General features: G+C 35.6%; 1 protein-coding gene across 2 annotated transcripts in view; it reads right to left on the bottom strand.

Moving 5' to 3' along the window:
• XPO1 (exportin 1) overlaps nucleotides 1-22,926 on the bottom strand; it is a 46,562-nt gene that overhangs the window by 9,792 nt on the left and 13,844 nt on the right. For both annotated transcript variants that reach the window (XM_079941549.1, XM_079941550.1), the window contains exons 5-17: nucleotides 9,858-9,919; nucleotides 9,586-9,630; nucleotides 7,324-7,505; nucleotides 6,028-6,076; nucleotides 5,832-5,951; nucleotides 4,567-4,695; nucleotides 3,529-3,687; nucleotides 2,379-2,576; nucleotides 1,759-1,897; nucleotides 1,377-1,558; nucleotides 1,139-1,295; nucleotides 876-1,039; nucleotides 450-584 (exon numbers count right to left, since the gene is read on the bottom strand). In XM_079941549.1, the coding sequence (XP_079797675.1) occupies nucleotides 450-584; nucleotides 876-1,039; nucleotides 1,139-1,295; nucleotides 1,377-1,558; nucleotides 1,759-1,897; nucleotides 2,379-2,576; nucleotides 3,529-3,687; nucleotides 4,567-4,695; nucleotides 5,832-5,951; nucleotides 6,028-6,076; nucleotides 7,324-7,505; nucleotides 9,586-9,630; nucleotides 9,858-9,919 (1,721 nt within the window). The remainder of the gene's footprint in view (nucleotides 1-449; nucleotides 585-875; nucleotides 1,040-1,138; nucleotides 1,296-1,376; nucleotides 1,559-1,758; nucleotides 1,898-2,378; nucleotides 2,577-3,528; nucleotides 3,688-4,566; nucleotides 4,696-5,831; nucleotides 5,952-6,027; nucleotides 6,077-7,323; nucleotides 7,506-9,585; nucleotides 9,631-9,857; nucleotides 9,920-22,926) is intronic.

Here is a 22,926-nt window from a genome sequence, read left to right as displayed (position 1 = left end):
AATGTTAAATGGTGAAACTAATGCAAAAGTCTTCATTACTAAAAACAGAGCAAAATATTCCCAATTTTGCATCAAAACAGAATAAAAATACTACAATTTTTTCAATGTGCAAAAGTACACATAAAAGCACTTATGGGGCTTCCCTGGTGGCGCAGTGGTTGAGAGTCCGCCTGCCGATGCAGGGGACACGGGTTCGTGCCCCGGTCCGGGAAGATCCCACATGCCGCGGAGCAGCTAAGCCCGTAAGCCATGGCCGCTGAGCCTTCGCGTCCGGAGCTTGTGCTCCGCAACAGGAGAGGCCACAACAGTGAGAGGCCCGCGTATCACCAAAAAAAAAAAAAAGCACTTATGGATCAGATATACATGTCAAAGGTACTAAATTTATTACTTCTGTAAATATAATTTTCTCAATTTCCATTAGAACTTTTACAAAAAGTAATAAAACTTACTTTGGTTGCTTGCTGGATTATGCTATCCCAAACCTGATTAGGAAGTAGCATGTATTTTTCTATCAAATGTTCTTGTACTGTTTGGTCTGTTTGTGCACCAATCATGTACCCCACAGCTTCATAAAATGTATGGACCTATGTTAAAAGGCAGACATTTTACTTGCATGCATCATAATAAGGAAAACCACACACAAACAATCCACATATACACTTAAAACTAATTTTGTTAAAGTGTCAGAAATAATTTATATTAAGTATGAAAACAGCCTAACAAACTTTTGGTTGAATTTCTGCCTCACTATAAAAACCTAACCACAGAAACACTTGAACTGAATTCAAGAGTGGCTTTCTTTCTATTCCCATTAATAAATTCTCATTAAAACAGTAGTTATTTTCTAAGAAAAATATGCTTGCTGATCCACATACCTGTTGAGGCTGAAGATCACAAATTATAGTGTTAATGTTGTTCAAAATCTCATCAATAAATGGCATTACTTCTCCAACCTGAACCTGAACGAAATGCCTGCGGCACTTTTGAGCTATTTTAATGAAAGTATCACAAGCCATGTCTTGGACTCCATCATGGGTCTCTAACAACACAAAAACAATTATCAAAAAAATTTTCAAAAAAAATTTCCATTTTTTATTCAGCAAAACTAAATAAAATATATTAAGCAAATAGGATTTACCATGCATGAATTCAAAGAGCTTGTTAACTACAGTCTTCAAGAATTTCCAGTGAGCTCTTAAAAATCGTGGATATTGACCTACTATGTACATGATATTTGATGCAATAATAGCTTTATTATCTTTGCCTCTTTTCTGTTCACATAATCCTAGTAGATCCTGTAAAATAAGACAAATTTCAGTCATTTGTAATAAAATACACTTAGCTAAAGTTCCAGTTCATACCTATCTCTTACATACCTTTATAACAGTAACAAGAAATCGTTTTTCATCCTCTTCATGCATTGCTCCACTAATGGAGCCTATCGCCCAACACAATGTATTCAAATTTTTCCATGACCACTCTGTACCATTCACTTGATTGTGAAGCTTCTCAGTCATTATTCTTTCTGTATCTACATAATCCAGATGAGTAAGATAAACTACAAGGAAAAAAATTCCAAATGTTTCAAATTGCAAAACTTAATGAGCAAAAAGATTTTTACTAAGACTAATAGCACATTAATAAGGATGGCTATTAACAGATTGAGAACCTAAGCATGCCATATTTCCTAAAAAAGTATTTCCACCCCAAACTGAATTACAAAGATGAAGATTAAATTAACAGTATTTATTAACTTACCTAATGTTTCTCTCATATTCTTATACAAATTTATGGAATCTGTATCCTTCATGAATTCTCTTACAACTTCTCCCTGATCATTTTCTACAACTAATACTTCCTCTGGTTTAGCCATTCGACTAACCATCAGTAAACGGACCTATTCAACAATAAACAAGAGAAACAAATCTGTTAGATCTTTGAAATCAGTCACATCAAATGTAACCCCCACTCCCACTTAACACCAACATACCAAACAAAATTATTCCCACAATATAAAAGAATAAATAACATGGATAAAAATCAATTGTTGGGCTTCCCTGGTGGCGTAGCGTTTGAGAGTCCTCCTGCTGATGCAGGGGACACGGGTTCGTGCCCCGGTCCGGGAGGATCCCACATGCCGCAGAGCGGCTGGGCCCGTGAGCCTGCGCGCTCCGCAACGGGAGAGGCCCCAACAGTGAGAGGCCCGCATACCGCAAAATAAAATAAAATAATCAATTGTTAACTTTCTTGCATCTCATTTTCATTCCTAAGAAACTCACAGGTGGTGCTTGGATAGATTTAGCCAAAAAATAAAAGCCAGTATTTGCATCTGGTCCCCCAAATCACAGGAAGCACATTCAATCACCCACTACTGTTACCTTGGACAACACAGGCAAATACAGCTGCCTCCTGGGAGGAACATCAAAATGTTGACTTCCAGATAGCAATGGAGAGGCAGATGTTGAGAATGGGCTCTCTCTATAGAGTTCAGCTGCCAGATGGTTCCAGTACTCAAGACAAATCTTAAAGATTTCGGTTTCCTCTACTTCGGATACCAACAACATATAATGAAGGGCCTACATAGGAGACCAAAACTATTAAAACAATCCTTAGACGTTACTAACCAACCTCAAACTGCTTTCCATTTGCTACGTTAACGGGAAATAAAAACTCATGTTGCATTCTGTACAACTCTGACATTTCATTATTCATCAAACAGACAACAGAAATTCTCTAGGAACAACTGTGCTTTCTTCTGACATGTCCTAGGACGTGTCAAGAAACTTACGTGACTGTAAAAAGGTATGGACATTAAAAGACATTTGGTAATAGCAAAAAGGTAGAAATAATCCAAATGTTCAACAGATGAACGGACACAAAACTCGACGTTTATCCATACAAAGTATTATTCAGCCATGAAAGGGATTAAGTACTAATACATGCTGTAACATAGTAACATGCTAAGTGAAAGAAACCAATGACAAAAATCAGTATGTTATGATTCCATTTATGTGAAAGGTTCAGAATAGTTAAATCCATTGAGATGTAAAGCAAATTACTGGTTGCTAGGGACTGGAGGGTAGAGCGGATTGAGGGAGTGACTGTTTCAATGGGTACATCATCCTTTGTGGGTGATGAAAATGTTTTGGAATAGGTAATGGTCGACAACACTGTGAATGTACTAAATGCCACTGAATCAAACAATTTACAATGGATAGTTTTATGTTATGTAAATTACATCTCAATTTTAAAATAAGGTCTTTAGACTTTTCATCTTAGAAATGACAAATCTGCACACGCTTTAGGAATTTAATTTTCATTATAAATTATTGATCTGGTATTGAGTAGAACACAAAAATCGTGACACTTGGCTTTTAACAACTATAATTCAGAATTGGCAACATATATTTATATTACACAGACAAGTAACAGGTAAGATACGTTAAAAGGTACAGGAATTTTTAGGACAAAGTTGTACTTTAAGTTTTTATTATTAATTTCAGAAGCCAAAGGCTCCATAAAGCCTACCTCCATGAGTGTTTCCCTGAGATTTAATCTTTTTTCTATAAGTTGACCATGTTCTTTAAGAAAGGTGCAGAGAAACAAACTGAGATTTTGAATAAAGTTCTGTTCATCATCCTTTCCATTCGAGTATGCAAGTCGAATATTGGTATTTAAAGGAAGCATCTGCGAGGTTAAATATGGATCATAAGCCCTTCATTTTAAAAACAAAGATACTACATTTAAGTTCTAAATTTCCACCACCCTTTTACTAATTTTAAAATATACGGAGTGGGACTTCCCTGGTGGCACAGTGGATAAGACTCCAAGTTCCCAATGCAGGGGGCCCAGGTTCGATCCTTGGTCAGGGAACTAGACATGTATGCCACAATAAAGAGTTCACATGCCACAACTAAGGAGCCCGCCTGCCATAACTAAGACCCAGTGCAACCAAATAAATTTTTTTTAAAATACAACAAAAAAAACCATATGGAGTTAAACAGCTTATTCTCCCCTAGAATGCCTTGGTCTATTATATCCATTTTTGTAACTTGCTGTCCTAGCTTTTGATTTTTTTTTTAAAGTTGCAAGTAGTAAAATTTCCTCAAAGATTATGCTTTGACATATTCCCTACATCAGAGTTTTCCCACCTAGGGTCATTAAAAATGTAAAAATAGTTGATTCAGATCACTAACATATATAGTAATATAGTTTTGTGATTAACCTTCTAGATAATTTCATATACACCTAGTCAGACTAACACTTGGCTAATCCCTTCATTTAAGAGATAAAAGGTCAAAGGCAGAACTGATATTAAACCCCAGGTTACTAAGCCTCTAAATTCTGTAGAAATAAATTACCATGACACTCCCAGAGAATTTACTTCAAGGAATTTTCAAAATGTTCATAAAAATTTCTAGCTTACCCTTCATTTTATATAATAAATATACAATCACATTACAGCTCATCTATTTATGGTAAGCTGTGCTGAAATGGTTCAACTCAAACCCAACATTTTCTAAGGCACTAAAATTGTTTAGTCAGTTTTTAAGGGTGTTGTATTACCTGTTTTAGCTGCATCATTGTCAGCGTAAATAGCGTTACAAATTGTTCCTCATACTGGCTTACACTCACACCAGCAATCTCAGTGAGGCACTTCAGAGAGACATTTCGAAACATTGGAACATTCAGGAACTATTTTAATTTAAAAAAGGGGGGTGGGGTGGGGGGGGGGAAGGAAGCATAAAATTAAACGGCCTGAAGCACTTTACTTAAAATTAACAATTAAAAAAATAACGAAGGATTTAAAAATCAGGAACACAGAGGAAAAATATCAGGCAAATAGGTGGTGATAGGGTTTTTTGGCACATATATTTTAAGAAAATTTCATTATCCATCCAATAGACAGTAAATGCTTTAGTAGTATACTGTGCTTTCTTTTGATGTGTCCTCAGACACCTGGAAAACACAAAGTTGCTTAGAAACTTTCCCCACAGTCTATTACATGACTTTTAAAGACATCATGTTTTCTGTATAATCTAAAAAGACTTTAATTGTTTAGGATTCTAAGAGATGGGCAATACACCTAGGATTAATAACGTGTGGAAAAATTGGCTCTTTCATATTTAACTGTTGAGAAGGTATAAAAATAGCCTCCCATTGGGTGTGGCAATTTGGTAAGCGTCAGAAGCCTTAAAAATGGACATACCTATTGATCCAATACTTATATGTATTAAAATTTATACCAAATATTTGGACAAGTGCATAAATGTCCAGTATTTCCTGCACTACTGTTGACAATGGCAAACAATTTAAAATAAACTGTCTATGGATAAAATGGTGGCTCTAACATAGTAAATTCAGATTAGAACATGACCATATCAAGCCCTCAACTACAAAGCCCCAAACGTAAGTTATAATAGTCTGCTTTTATAAGGTCTTAATTAAATACATAATTTACTCATTATATCTGATTAGAAAACATCTGGAAATACAACCAGTTGGTAACTATATCTGGATGAACAATTATAAGACTTTACATAGGTATTACATGCTACTGCAACTAAAAGGAAACCAAATTCATTATTGTTCACATACAATTTGGGAGACTGCCTGGTATGAGTGGCAGAATCATAAAATTCTGACACGGTTTTTAAGAATTAGTAGTTGAAACTACAGAAAAGTTCTTCTGAGCAATTTCCTCATCTCGGAAACAAAGCTGATTATGGCTGTGAATGTGGAATGGTTTTAATATTCAAAAGAGCATTACAAATTAAGAAAATACACACCACTATCCAGTGATAAATATAACTGAAATGTATTCACTATACCTTATAAATTAACGTGCTGATTAACTTGGTCTCAAAAATATATCCAAGTGGAATCCAGTTAAGAAATCTGAGCAACGTTTCCAAAGTTGCATGTACAAGTGGAGCATTTTGGGAATTTTCCTACAACAAAAACATGATTGTAAATTATCTTCCTATATAATTAATTAGTTTTTAAAATGAAATTAAAAGCACTTACCATCACAAACTGACAAAGCTGAAAAATTTGTGAGAATTCATTGCACATGCTAAAAAAATAAAAAATTGATCAGTTTAGAACACACATAGAAATGAACACTGTAATTATTTACATACTAACATTTCAGCAGCCACTGAAAACTTGAGTTACTTCTATTTATAAACACAGATATCAATAACTTCATCGAAAGTTACAAAGCTATTAAAACTATGTGTAAATATCTCTTAAAACTCACCTATAAATAGCACTTAATTTCATTTCTTGAAGGTTTGGTTTTCATGTCATCCTTACTCTATTAGAATAATTTCAATCACATCACATCTTTTATTTATGTTTTTGTTTTTTGTTTTGCAGTACGTGGGCCTCTCACTGTTGTGGCCTCTCCCGTTGCGGAGCACAGGCTCCGGACGCGCAGGCTCAGCGTCCATGGCTCACGGGCCCAGCCGCTCCGCGGCATGTGGGATCTTCCCGGACCGGGGCACGAACCCGTGTCCCCTGCATTGGCAGGCTGACTCTCAGCCACTGCGCCACCAGGGAAGCCCCTTTTGTTTATTTTTTTAAAATTCGGCCACACTGCATGGCATGTGGGATCTTAGTTCCCCAAGCAGGTATCGAACCCACGCCCCCTGCAGTGGAAGCGCGGTGTCTTAACCACTGGACGGCCAGGGAAGTCCCTCAACCTAGTCTTTTAAATCAAGACAGTCAAAACAGAACTCTCCAAAATGAGAGAAGTGGTGTTCGATATATCCTCAAACCTAAAATGTGCTTATACACCTAAAATGTGCTTATACACCAAACCAGAGAAAAAATCCTAAATTCTGAAGCTAGTCTGAATACATAAAGGTAAAAAACATTTCGGTTCCCTAATGACTAAACACATTTTTATTACTATGTTGAAGAAAATAAAATCTGGCATGTTCCTGGTGTTAACTATAGGGAAACTGATAAAATGTAGGAATATTAAGAATAAAGTAGACATCTGGACACAAGTCATATCCTTGGACCTATGATTAACTAGACATCATATGAATCAGATTCCAAAGAGTTTTTTGGGAATTCTTAACCTATATTCCTTCCACATGACATGCATGAAGTTAATTTTGCTATAACGTCATACATATTTTTCAAGCCTCCATATTTAGATTAGGCCACTTTACCACTATTTAAATTTGTAGTAGAAAAGAATTAGGTGTATTAACTTTTAATAATCATAGTTCCTTAAAAATTTACAATCTATCTCCAAATTCCTTGAAATTGCTAGATAAATTACTTAAAAATTCCAAAACAATTACTTGCCTGTCTTTTAAATGCTTAGCTTTCACTTGGGTTATCTGCCCACTAGAGAAATCAAATACTTCTTCACTCAAGAGTTTCAGAATCACCATATTATTCTGACAGAGACTTTCACTGGTCCTACTTGCTCCAACAATGTCACTGATAAAAGTTGGCCAATGTTTTGGCCATTCTTGTTTCAGTATCTAAAATAAGATAGGAAATGTTAATTTCATTTCACTTGTCAATGGTAAAGAAAACAAACTTCATAGAAATTGCATGATACCAAAAGCAGGAGCAAATATCAACCACCTTTCATTTTCTTCCCCTTTATTAAGACAGGAAATGTGCTGCTCTCTATAGAATGTACAGAGTAGAAACTACAACACAAAGTTCTGTGTCTCAAATGCCCTGTTCCTCCTCTCAATAATCCTGATTCGTCTAATCTAGCTCTAATGTGTATGCATATCAATATTTGCCAGATATGTGCAAATTATCCTGAGACTATAAGATCTAACTCTAAATGATAAAAAGGTGATGGGCAGGGAAAGATATTTTCTTTGGCTGGAATCTGGGCCTTGAAATATAGGTAGGGCTTGGAGATAAGAAATTTGGAAGAAAAGCAGCATTATCGTTGGGGACAGAATCATCTTTGACCAAAAGCCTAATGGACTTATTCAATTTTAAGGTCTGTACTGTTGATTCTGTATGCTAGGGATTTCCCAACAATATTCTGTAATAGCACCTGTTAAGTAAGAGGTAAGTAACTTAACCTCTTTGGACTCCTCCCTCTTCCCATTCAGAGATACGCTAACAACAAGAAGTTCTCAATAAAAGCTAGTTTAACTTAGTGAAAATCCAAGTGTTTAGGAAAACCCAATGTTTCTATAACTTATTAAATTAAAAAAAATCTGTTTTTCCCTCACATACTAATTAATGTTCTCAAGAAATTTTTTGGACATATTATTAAAGGTAGGTAAACTTAAAATTTCTGACTTTAGAAATATAGAAAGATTAAAAAACAGGCTAAGTATAGAGATCAATTAAAGGGATGCTTGAATTCAAAGGCAATTTTTTCAATGAATTAATAAGACTGAGATAGTGGACATGGAAAGGAAACATGCACAGTATGAGACAGATGAGAAAAATTTTTTTTTATTTTAATAGATCTTTATTGGAGTATAATTGCTTCACAATACTGTGTTAGTTTCTGTTGTACAGCAAAGTGAATCGGCCATATGTATACATATGTCCCCATATCCCCTCCCGCTTTAGCCTCCCAATCCCACCCCCTCTAGGTCACTGCAAACCACCGAGCCAATCTCCCTATGCTATGCTGCTGCTTCCCACTAGCTAACTATTTTACATTCGGTAGTGTATATATGTCGATGCTACTCTCACTTCGCCCCAGCTTCCCCCTCCCACCCTGTGCCAAGTCCATTCCCTATGTCTACATCTTTATTCCTGCCCTACAACTAGGTTCATCAGTACTACTTTTTTTTTTAAAGATTCCATATATATTCATTAGCATACAGTATTTGTCTTTCTCTTTCTGACTTAAGTATGACAGACTCTAGGTCCGGCTGGACTCACTGCAAATAACTGAATTTCGTTTCTTTTTATGGCTGAGTAATATTCTATTGTATATATGTGCCACATCTTCTTTATCCATTCATCTGTTGATGGACATTTAGGTTGGTTCCATGTTCTGGCTATTGTAAATAGTGCTGCAATGAACATTGTGGTACATGTATCTTTTTGAGTTATGGTTTTCTCTGGGTATATGCCCAGTAGTGGGATTGCTGGGTCATATGGTAGTTCTATTTCTGGTTTTTTAAGGAACCTCCATACCGTTTTCTATAGTGGTTGTAATAATTTACATTCCCACCAACAGGGCAGGAGGGTTCCCTTTTCACCACACCCTTTCCAGCATGTATTGTTTCTAGATTTTTTGATAATGGCCATTCTGACCAGTGTGAGGTGATACCTCATTGTAGTTTACATTTGCATTAGATGAGAAATTTTTTAATGAGTTCAATCCATATTGGAGCCAAAGAAGTGAAGGTTTTACAGTACCATATCTGATGTTTCCTACCACAGCATATTAACAATTTTAAATGCTAGACAGCAGGCTATTGTAATTACTGTGAAGATTACTATCACTACTCTGCAAGATGTTAGTTTAGTTATTCGATAAAAGTAGGTTAGACTATTTGTTCAACCACTCAGCCTGAAGTGAAGCACTTAATCCTTCTCAGGGAAACAGTGTGTCAACTAAAAACTTACCTGAACAAGAATCATATTTAATTTCCCGATATATACCTTTTCCTTCTAAGAAAAGAAAAAATTTTAGATTAAATGAGGACTTAAAATAGATACATAAATAACAAATGTAGGCAACCCACACCCCCACAGAGAGAAAAAAAAAGACTGCAGATCTATTGTAAATGATTGTGCATATATGTGTCTGTATGTCTGTGACAGAAGTGGGTTTAAGTTGAAGACCCAATATTTAAATGATTTTATACTCTCACAATAATCTGCAAAAAAGCTCTTACCTCTACACAAGTTGGGTCAGATGACGTCTTGATAATGAGGCCAACAACATATTTTTTTATCCCTATTAAAAAAAAATTATTCAACACTTTCATAGCATGCTAATACATCTTCAGGAACCAAAAAAACTGGGGGTGGGGGAGGGCAGAGTAAAGTCAGATGATACACCTGAATCCCATCTCCAATTATGGCATTTTTGAAAAATGCCAATTAGTTTAGTGTACTATTCCTTTAATTTTTAGTTTTTGTTAAACTTTACAAAATATTGGTTTAACAATTAGGAACTACTGTATTCTAAGATATTCTTTAATGTTAGACAGTCAAGTATACCAAGCTGTGATTTTTAAATTAAAAACAAACCAAAACAAAAAACCCCATAAAGGACTAAGGTATTGTTCATTTAAATAAACACATTATTTTTGTGGGTTAAAACTACAAAAACCTTTAAGACATAACTTTGTGAGCACTATAAATAAGTTTATGTAAAATTTATAAATCAAGGTCAGATGTTAATCCTTTTCAGATTTATTTTTCAGATAGCATTAAGCTAATCCTAGAAGTAATTTTAACTTGTTTGTCCTACAATGTAGGAAAAAACAGAGTTAAGGAGGAAGTTTGTTTTTTTTTTTTTTGCGATACGCGGGCCTCTCACTGTTGTGGTCTCTCCCGTTGCGGAGCACAGGCTCCGGACGCGCAGGCTCAGCGGCCATGGCTCACGGGCCCAGCCGCTCCGCTGCATGTGGGATCTTCCCGGACCGGGGCACGAACCCGTGTCCCCTGCATCGGCAGGCGGACTCTCAACCACTGCGCCACCAGGGAAGCCCAAGGAGGAAGTTTTTATTTGTAGTAGTCTTTACTTAAGGGTACCTTAATAGTATAATCTGTTCTTAACAGTTAAGACTTCATGCCTTTTATTCTTTCAACAGTTGACTTCATGCCTTTGATTTTAATTTGCATCATTCAGAATTTACTTGGCATCTACTACAGCTCCCCTCAAAATTTAAAGTAATGTGGTACACTTACATTAACATATCCAAAGGGTCTGAAACAGATTCCCTAATCCAACAAATTATTATTTCCCACTACAAAGAATAAAGACTATTCTCACATCTGTTTAATAATTTAGGTTTTGCCACCAAATGACTTATGAAGATTTTCGAATTTTCAAAGCTATCTGAACTTCAAAAATACAGATAAAGGTTTTACTAAACTGTGTGTACCAAGTCTCATCTAACAAATCTACAACACTGGACTCAATATCCACTGAGAAGGAATATGCTAAGAAATTTACCCATAAGGGGTTAGCCAGAAATTTAGTCAACTTGAAGGCAACAAAGTGCTTATTTGATTGTAAAACTACCTTAATATAGTAATCTTCGTAAGCTAAAACAACCTTCAAAAAATCATTAATAAATAATTTCTTAATTGCAGAAAAATTTCATAAGTACAATAAAGCCACAAAGTAAGGATTATTCATCAACTGAAAATGTAATGTTAAGTATTAAAAATGTTCACAATATAAGAATCATTTAAAAAACCTGCCTGCCACGTGCCAAAAACTTAACTGTTATATACAAACACATACAATCTGCTGAAAACTACGTTATTGACATTTTAAAAATTTCTACATTAGGCAAAGACCACAGTACTAATTGTTGCAGACAATATCCACCAATGAATGAATGCTAGAACAAATGGGCAACACTTTCAGGAGAAATTCATTATCTGCACACTGTCAAATTATCTTCCCAAGATATTTTTCACTTTCAAAGTGGAAAATAGTAAACCTGTAAATAGAAAACCAGTGGGCACCAACATAACTGATAAAGATTAATAATAAATGAATAATTAAACATATTGACATCATGTACCCCCGGTTTGGTGGACTGACGACACATCACCTGTGTGGTATTCTTGCTCCAAAATATTGAACCCCAGTCTAATCATGAGAAAACAACAGACAAAACTAAATTCAAATACACTACAAAATAACTGACCAGAACTCATCAGTGTCAAAGACATATCAAGCAGAAATTAAGAACTGTCACAGATTAAGGAGACTAGAGACACAACTAAATAAATTGTAGACTAGGAAAAGGACAAGAGAGACAACTTGTGAAATTTGAATTAAGGTCCATAATTCAGTTAATAGTACTGAACCAATGTTAAATGTTTGGTTGTGATAATTTTATTATGGCTGTCTAAGTTGTTAAAAGGATAAACTAAGAGGTGTAAGTACATTCTGTACTTTTTGGGTCAATGTTTCTATTGTCTAAAATTATTTTAAAAAAACGAGGCTTTGTGGACACACAAAATAAAATCAGATCTAGATTCAATAAGGTGATTAAAACAAAGAAACAAACCGACTAGGGGAACAAGTTTTATTTTAAAATGAGTGCTAAATCGTACCATTTAGTTAGGTTAACCCACACAACAATCTCATGTCCTTAATATCCACTAGATCAAATCAAAACAATTCTGGGGCTTCCCTGGTAGTGCAGTGGTTGGGAATCCGCCTGCCAATGCAGGGGACACGGGTTTGATCCCTGATCCTGGAAGATCCCACATGCTGTGGAGCAACTAAGCCTGAGCTCTAGAGCCTGCGAGCCACAACCACTGAAGCCCACGTGCCTAGAGCCCATGCTCCGCAGCAAGAGAAGCCACCACAATGAGAAGCCCGCGCACCGCAACGAAGAGTAGCCCCCGCTCACCGCAGCTAGAGAAAGCCCGTGTGCAGCAATGAAGACCCAACACAGCCAAAAAAAAAAAAAAGTGAACATTTTGGGCTTCCCTGGTGGTGCAGTGGTTGAGAGTCCACCTGCCAATGCAGGGGACACAGGTTCATGCCCTGGTCCGAGAAGATCCCACATGCCACGGAGCGGCTGGGCCCGTGAGCCATGGCCGCTAAGCCTGCGTGTCTGGAGCCTGTGCTCCGCAACAGCAGGGGCCACAACTGTGAGAGGCCCGCTTACCATCAAAAAAAAAACACACAAAAAAAGCAATTCTGATATTGTTGACCCTCCTGTTCTTTACAGATGAATTACTGTCATTAAGACCCCTAAAAAGTTAAGGAACCAAGGGGGGGAAAGTGGCCGGGGGTGGGATGAATTGGGAGATTGGGATTGACATATGTATAAAATAGATAACATTAATAAGAACCTGATGTATAAAAAAATAGAATAAAATTCAAAAAAATTAAGGAAAAGGGCCATTATAAACAAATAAAAAAGCACCCCTCTGAAACCTCTAATATAGGCAAAAACGTGGTTTAAACAAAACCAAAAATACAGCCTACTCTCTTAGATTAAATGACTGACAATACCAAATAAGACATTCAGTAGTTTTCTTCTAAATCTGTCATAAGGAACAAGAGTAGAACTACAATTCCTGCCTCTGGTTGAAACACGTATGAGTTTTGCGGCTTTTCTCAGCCTCGGAGAATAAGAAAACAGGATCAAACTGATCCTTCACTCTTCTGTTATAAATTAAATCAATTAAATACCTTCTCCCCCTTTTTTTAGAGGCTTCTGAAATTCACCCGTAGATGGAGTGAAGAGTAAAAGATGAAAGCAGGAAAAATGTGAAATAAGTAATTTAAAAAACCCAAAAAACTACAAGGATCTCAGAGACAATGAAGTCTCTGAGACTTTAAAAAGACTTTAAAGTCTCTTAATTTAACGTCACTCTATAATGATCAGTACTTCCATCCATCCAAAGCATTGAAACTATACGTAAACAACACCTTTTTGATCAAGTACTGCTGCATACAACTGTCTGTTTAGAATCTCCTACTGCTATGTAGCTTATCTGATTAAGTACCATAACTCCTTTCCCCAAATTCCGTCCCATGGTTTACCCAGAATTAAAAAAATAAAAGCAGTTCAATTAAGAAAAAGTTTACAATTGTAAACTGAACCTATATAAAGAAATGGTGGGAGTTCCCTGGTGGCCTAGTGGTTAGGATTCTGGGCTTTCATTGCATGGCGTGGGTTCAATCCCTGGTTGGGGAACTAAGATTCCACAAGTCACACGGCATGGCCAAAAAAAAAAAAAGGTGTCACACATACCAAGGGAGAAAAGTCAAATGTTTACAAGTAGCAGAGAAAGCTCAGCTTCTGAGATTTAACAGAAAATACTTCAATCCCAGTGTCTATTTATTCTTTGTGCCAAAAGAATTAGTCGTCTGCCAGTTGCAAAAGTGACATTTATGTAAAACAAATTTCTTAAAACAAGAACTACCTTTACAAGATTTCATATCCAATAAAAACCATACTAATCAGAAATTATCTGTTTCCAATTAGTCAGAAAGTGTATGTGAAGAGACTAGGATATTCCTTCCAGCAGCCTTCTAAGCTCTTCCTTGGGAATAAGGAAAACTTGAAATATATATATATTAAAAATACAAACTGAAGAACATTTCACTGAAGAGTTCTCATACATAGTTTGTATGCCTTTGACAAACACAATTATGCTCTTATATGGTTACTAAGTTTTTCAAAGGACTCCTACAATGATCTAGCATACTTATATCCATAGCCCCCCATCCCGTTCTTCTAAATATGAACAAAAAAATTCACTTCCAAAGTTATTGAAGTCCTTTGAATTATTTATTGAAAAGGAATACTTTTTTTTAAAAAGGACCAGTCACGTATAATTTCTTCAAAACAAGGTACACTAGTATAAAAATGCCTAACTACTCACCGGAAGGCAGCTTATGGCACATGAATGCTCCTTATCCAAGAGTTTATGCATGCATCTTTTATAATCCAACTCTATTTTCTCAAAGTCAAGAAAAATTTCTTTGACAGTCCCATTTCAAATAAAAACAAAGCAATACCAAATAGCCTACACAATCCTGTAAGTTGATAGTATCAACATTAGCTAGCTAAAAAGCTGAGATTTAAGTAACTCCCATCCTGACTTAGAAGTTATATATCATCTTGCAAGTTAGTTACACAGCAATATTAACCACCTTATCCCTCAGGAACATATTGCAAATATTAGATATTAATGATAGGGTAAAAGAAATGCATCACAGAATTTGATTCACTAAACCCTTTAAAATGAGAACCTACTGACTGCAACATACTGATGGTGCAAACTAAAATATGAGTTAAAAAGTTGCAGTCTCCGGGGCTTCCCTGGTGGCGCAGCGGTTGAGAATCCGCCTGCCAATGCAAGGGATACAGGTTCAATCCCTGGTCCAGGAAGATCCCACATGCCACGGAGCAACTAAGCCTGTGCGCCACAACTGCTGAGCCTGCGCTCTGGAGCCTGTGCACCTAGAGCTCGTGCTCCACACAAAAGAAGCCACCGCAATAAGAAGCCCACACACCGCAACAAAGACCCAAAGCAGCCAAAAGAAAAAAAAAAAGTTGCAGACTCCTATCTCTTGCTTTCATAGTGGCTAATTTTCATACAACACAGAAAATAGAAAGCCTTGATACACTCTTACAAAAGTAAAGCTACAATCAGACAAAACTGAGTTAAATCCAGTCCCAACCATTGTGCAATACTATCAGATGAAATTCACTTTAAATATTTGTTTACTCTGTAATCACATCCTTCCATCAAAGCCATGTATAACTGAAACTTCTTTTCTTTCACATTTTAAAATATTTTACAATGTTGTGTTAGTTTCAGGTGTACAGCAAGTGATTCGGTTATATACAAATAATATACACATTCTTTTTCAGATTCTTTCCATTATACCTTATTATGAGACACTGATATTCAGTACAGCACAATATATGTGCTATACAGTAGGTCCTTGTTTACTTTGTATATATAGTAGTGTATGTTAATCTCATACTCCCAATTTATCCCTCCCTCCCCTCCTTCGGTAACCATAAACTTGTTTTCTATGTCTGAGTATTTCTGTTTTTTAAATATGTTCATTTGTATCAATCTTAAAGATTCCACATGTGATATCATGATACTTGTCCTTCTCTGACTGACTTCACTCAGTATGATAATCTGTAGGTCCATCCATGTTGCTGCAAGTGGCATTACTTCATTCTTTTTATGGCTAAGTGATGTATTTCATTCTGTGTGTGTGCATGTGTGTGTATATACACACACCCACACCCACCCTCCACATCTTCTTTATCCATTCATCTGCTGATGGGTGTTTAGGTTGCTTCTATGTCTTGGCTATTGTAAATACTGCTACTATGATCACTGGGCTTCATGTATCTTTTTGAATTAGAGTTTTCCTCTTTCCTGGATATATGCCCAGGAGTGGAATTGCTGGATCATATGGTTAACTCTATTTTTAGTTTTTTAGGAACCTTCATACTGTTCTCCATAGTGGATTACCAATTCACGTTCCCACCAATAGTGTAGGAGGGTTCCTTTTTTTCCACACCCTCTCCAGCATTTATTATTTGTAGACATTTTTGAGGATGGCCATTTTGACTGGTGTGAAGTAATACCTCATTGTAGCTTTGATTTTCATTTATCTAATAATTAGTGATACTGAGCACCTTTTCACATGCCTGTTGGCAAGAAAGAAAGGCTCTTTTCCCATGTCATACTATTATTACAAACATCTGTCCATTTAAACCACCACCAATGATCATCAGAAAGACATCACTAAAATACAGCTCTGTCCTCTTTATTGTCCAAAGGAATCCAGAATAACGTTCCTACTCCTCACTCAATAAAATACTCATGAGAATAAACAGCAAAACAAGAAATGAATAGCTGAAAAACCCTCAAAAGCAGGGTTTCTTAACCTAGGGTTCCCATAGATAGGCTAGAATTAGACTATAACTTATTGCCTATATGTTTAGTAGTTTAAAGAGGAATGGATATTTATTCTTTACTCTTAAAAGGGTTTACGGCCTCAAACAGATACTAAACTCTAAAATATATACGGCAATTAAAATTTTAGTAAATTCATAGCATCACTATTTACAATAGACAAAATGTGGAAACAACCCACGGATGCATAAACAAAGTGGTATATACGTATAATGGAATATTAATCAGCCTTAAAAAGGAATGAAATTGTTACATACTGCAACATGGATGAACCCTGGGAACATGCTACTGAAATAAACCAGACACAAAATAGTGTATGATTATACGCATATAAGTTACCTAATACAGGCAAATTCATAGAGACAAAAAGCATAAAATAATGGTTAACAGGGCCTGGGGAGAGAGTGTAATGGAGAGTTAATGTTTAATCGGTAGTTTCAACTGGGATGATGAAAAATTTCTGGAGATGAATAGTAATGATGGTTGCACAATACTATGTATTTACTTACTGACAATAAACTATACACTTAAAATGGTAAATATTATGTATATTTAATCACAACAGAACAAGTTTTTATTTTATTAAAAATTCAACAATTTTTCCTATAACAAAAGAACAATCATAATAAAATCCACACCCCTTTAATAAAATCTATAGGTGGTTCCTGTCTCCTGCATGGATGTAAGGTAAGGATTAGGAATTGTTACATCTCAAGTAAAGACCTCTTACGGAAGTTCCACAGAACTAGGAAACTTTGGGGGGATCAAATGGTTACCTTAACTTCAAGTGGTGGGAAAATACTTTGTCAATTATGTATGATGCTGAAATGCAAAAGAACATCTTGAAAAATACTGCCTTGTTTTATTAGATAAAATGTAAATTTAATCATTATCTTTGCTTTATTATCCCATCATGTTATAAAACTGGCAAAAATACATGAATAGGAGTGCCTGTCACATCTGCCATTAGACTGATATTTCAAACATTACATTCTATGAGGGGAAAAAAGGAGTTTCTCATGGATTTGCTTCAGAGCCAAGGGCTTAAAGAGCCCCAACACTTAAATTTTCTTTTCAAAATGACCAACAAACAACTTTCTCTGTTCAACAGGGAGTATAACACTATCAACTTAAAATAAGTAAACATACACACAGAGATGTTAAGGATGCTCAACAGCAGAAGTCACAGTGAGAAGCAATTATATATGTACCATAGTGGCTACAATTAAAAACACTGACAATATCAAGCTTTGGTGAGGATGGGAAGCATACTGCTACTGAGAATGTAAAGTGATACAACCATTTTGGAAAACAGTTGGGCAGCCAGCTAAAAACATAAACCTACCATATGATCTATCCATTCTACACCTAGCTAATCAAATGAGTGACAGAAAGCAGATTGGGGGCTGGGGAGGTAAAGGAGAGGGCAATCACAAAGAAGAAGGTCTTGATTACAGTGGTGTTTTCACGGGTATATGCATGAGTCAAAACATATCAAATTGTATACTTTAACATGGTCTATTGTATATGTTAAATCTACCTTAACAAAACTTAAAAAAGCAGTTTTAAAAGCCAGTATTGCTTAAAGGCAACAAGTTAAACATGTGATATTCAGTACAATGAGAGACTTTAAGCATGCGAGTGACCTGACTTAGTTCTGTTTTTTAAAGTAGCATGCTAAATCCTTTGTTGTGAATATATTACAAGGGACACACATAAATGGTTGTTAAGGAGCCCAGTTAGGATGCTATTGCAGAAATCGCAAGGTAACCTGAGACTAGTATATGATTACTTGGTGAAATGGAGAGAAGTGGGAGAATTTTCATGGAAAAAGGCTGGCAACATACACATTGTGTTTATCCATAGTCAGCACCTGGATATGCAGAGGGCTTTACACACATTACCTCTTATATCACATCCCAATAACCATGCAACAAGACAATCAAGATAGTATGGCTTTATCACTTTGAACTTCTTCTTCATAAATTCACCACTCCCCTTTTCAATATCAGCAAGTTTGTATATATTTCATGAAATGTAATGATCTGTAAGCCATATGCCTTAACAGATTAAAACATAATCCTTTGGTTTAATTTAAAATAATAGAGATTCCTTAACAAAGATTTTTTTCACGAGAGACAAAGGAGGCCTCCCCCCACTTCTTTATGGTTTGAACCTTCTAAACCAAGCACCAAAATTATTTTTAAAAAGGAACGAAGGTTATAATGAAAGCTGATGTGTATTGCAGACAAGAAAGAACCAACACCACTGACACACCTTCGCTTCAATGACTAGTAACCATTCCCTATTTGGAAATTATTCCACTTTACGTATTAAAATTTCTTCTTTTTCTTGAGTCAAAAATATTGTCTTAAATAAAACCAAACAAATGGAACCTAATTAAACTTCAAAGCTTTTACACAGCAAAGGAAACCATAAACAAAACAAAAAGACAACCTACAGAATGGGAGAAAATACTTGCCGAATGATGCTACTGACAAGGGATCAACCTCCAAAATATACAAACAGCTCACACAGCTTACAAACAAAACGAAACAAAAAAACCCCAAACAACGCAATCAAAAAATGGGCATAAGACCTAAAATGACATTTTCTCCAAAGAAGACATACAGATGGCCAAAAGGCACATGACAAGACACTCAACATCGCTAATTATTACAGAAAAGAAAATCAAAACTACAATAAGGTATCACCTCACACCAGCTAGTATAGCCACCATCAAAAAGTCTACAAATAATAAATTCTGGAGAGCGTGTAGAGAAAAAGCAACCCTCCTGCACTGTTGGTAGGAATGTAAATATGTACAGCCACTATGGAGAACAGTATGGAGGTTGCTTAAAAACTATGGAAGCAACCTAAATGTCCATCGACAGAAGACTGGATAAAGATGTCACACACACAAATATTACTCAGGCATAAAAAAGAATGAAACACTGCCATTTGCAGCAACATGAATGGACCTAGGGATTATCATACTAAGTAAAGCAGACAAAGACGAATATCATATGATATTGCTTATATGTGTAATCTTTAAAAATGATACAAATGAACTTACTTACAAAACAGAAATACAGTCACAGACATAGAAAAAAACCTTATGGTTACCAAAGGGGAAAAGGGATTGGGGGAGGGATAAATTAGGAGTTTGGGATTAAAATATACACACTACTATATACAAAATAAACAACAAAGACCTACTGTATAGCACAGAAACTACACTCAATATCTTAAAATGAAAAATTGTCTTGACTTACTTAAAAATGTAAAAGCAAAAATACTGGGAAAGTCATTAGGGTCTTAAATAGATGAATGAATCCCAAATAGGGAGTGGTGCTAGTCACTGAAGTACTTCAATAATAAGTAATTCATTAATTGAATAATTATATACTGAACACCTACATACCAAGCAGTAAGAATGCAATAAAGACATTCGCTGATCCCTGATACCATTAAGCTTATTTTTGGGAGGGTAAGATAAAGAGTGAGAAAAACAGTGATAGCTAAGTGGGATAAAGGTTATAGTGGGTGAGGATGGGGGTGACCAAAAAAACCATTTTCCTGACCTAAAGCAAAATGATAAAAATCAGAGCAATGTAGTTAACTTTGTATTACATAAATCTAAATTCATTAAAATGATTATGAAGGTTATATCTCCCTTGCTCTATTTTTATTAAAATATCTTTTAATTAAATGTTTTTTAACATGTCCTTACTCGGCTGTTATCTGTCTTTTGCTCATTAAAATTTTACTCATTTGTGATCCGCTGGTACAGGACACACTAAGGGAACACAGAGCAAGAGACATCTAACTTACTCCAGAACTGTCAGGTATTTTCCTGGCAAACTGTTTTAGATAATGCCCTAAATTGAAAATGCCATTCCACTAAACGAACATGTGAAAATTAACGTACGCTTATGGACAAGAACCTGAAAGCTGATAAAATATATGCTGGATTGGAAAAAATGTACAAAACTTATCTTGGGGGCTTCCCTGGTGGTGCAGCCTCGGTCCGAGAAGATCCCACATGCCGTGGAGTGGCTAGGCCCGTGAGCCATGGCCGATGAGCCTGCGAGCGTCCCAACGGCAAGTGAGAGGCCCGCAAACCCAAAACAAACAAACAAACAAACAAACAAAACTTATCTTGGCTTGCTGTTTGATAGGTTTGCTAACCAAACCTATCATTCCTTTAAAATACATCAAGCATTGCCATTTTCATGAATGAGCTTGTCCAAAGGGGCCAACCTGATTTTTCCCCTTTTACCATGTGTTAGCACTTATTACATATACGCCTAATTTAATGATATTTTTAAAAAAATGATATCATTTTTAACATGTTTTATCTTCCTACCTGTAATACTCTGACGTAGGGAATATATTTGTATAGTCTTAATACCTAATGGTACTAAAATGGACAAAGACTAGCTAAAGTGGAGACAACAGCTTAAAAGATATGACAATTATAAACAAAAGGAATGTACAATATTTTGGGGGTTATACTAATTTATTTCCAATATCGAAGTTACTTAAGATGAAGGAAAATTCACATTCAGAAATTTAGTATACTTCGCGAGATACAAAATTTTAGGATTGTAAAAGCCTCCTAAGATTGACAAAGTTGGAAAGAATTATAAATGTAGTGAATAAATTTATTTCCCAATGCTTTATAAATGAGATCAATTACCTTAAAAACACACATCATTAAATGCATCATGCAAAGTTGCTGCTGTATATCTAAAGTTAGACAGAGTTCACTAACATTCTCTGGGAGCCATTTTACACGCTCTTCTAATATTGAGCCTCTGAAAGACCCTAAAAATTACATCACACTTTCCCCATGTAATGACTTCACTGACAGTGAAAACCATACATGTGGTGATAGGAACGTCACGTACTTTTAAAGAAGTCTACATCCCACTCAATCTTATCACTAGTGTTAAGGGGAAATGCAAGGGGAAAGGTGATTCTAATTGATGTTTTTTATAAGTACTGCTTGCAGAGAAATGAAGTATCTCACTAATACAGAATAGGAACACATGAATAAAATAGAATTCTCTTGACTCAGGAAGAATAATCACCACCCCGCCTCTACCAGTTTTTGCCAAACAAGATGGTAAGACTTTCAAAATTAAAATTATATACATATTCCAGGGCATATATTAAATATACATATGCCCTGGAATATGTATATATTTTGATACTTACATAGAAATATATGGAAGCTTTTGACTTTATGATAAAAACCAAAAGATGCCACTCCCATTCATGCAGAAAGCAAAAACTGTCAAGTCCTCAGGGAGAACTTTTAGCCTCTAATTTTTTCAGTAACAAATACAACCATGACTGATAAGCTAGTATAATTTTAAATTATTTAATTTTATACCTGGAAAATAATTTGGGAGGATCATCTAGCACAATCCTTATATAATAAGAAGCAGAGGTCTATGTGTTTAGAAATTAAAGAGGAACTTATTACAGTAAAATGGCACTGAAGTAAAATATTACACACTTTTTTGTTGGTATGGTAAGCCATACCCAAAGTTAAATTTGAGGCTCAAACCACAAGTATAAAACAACAGTAGTAAAGGAACCAGGACCGCACCTAAGGTCCCTAAAAGCAGTGATGAAGTACAAAAGATCTATTTGGGCCTGAGTCAAACTGTACTTACTAATTTCTGAAAGTCACAGAATGTGATCTAAAATGGTTTCAAACCAAAATAAAAACATTTAAAGAAAGAGGAACCTCTTTGGGGGGGCACTATTTCCTCCCATACTATCATTCTTAATTCAGTTTATGGTGTATTACGGATACTGCCGTTAAAAATTGTCCCAGTGACCTCTAAAAGTGCTAGAAAGGTGTCAAGATTTAAGTCAGACTGAGTAAATCCAGGTCGCTATTCCACCATAAAGATGACATGAGAAAGCAGGTAAAGACAAATCTTAAAGAGCAACAAAGAAAGGGAACATAATTTAATAGGAAAAAATGCCACCAAAAGTAGTATAACCCCATTTTAAAATCCAGACTTCTCTCTTTATTTTTCAGAGATTAAATAAGTAACAAAGTAGATAATAAGGCAGTATGTGAAAACTGGAAGGAACTGCATTAAAGAATTCCAAGAGACTAACTTTGCCCCATGTTTCTTAAACCATGACTACTTTTACTGAGGTAGTGACAAAGGAAAAAGTAAAAATATTAATACCAGGCATCACCACATCTTCATTTTTTGATCTTTCCTTATTTTAGAAGCCAACCTCTTATAAGGTATGCCCAGAATGTCAAAAGCTAAA

This window comes from Stenella coeruleoalba, assembly GCF_951394435.1.
Source record: "Stenella coeruleoalba genome assembly, chromosome: 13".
Taxonomy (NCBI): domain Eukaryota; kingdom Metazoa; phylum Chordata; class Mammalia; order Artiodactyla; family Delphinidae; genus Stenella; species Stenella coeruleoalba.
This window is presented reverse-complemented; position numbering and strand designations above follow the sequence as displayed.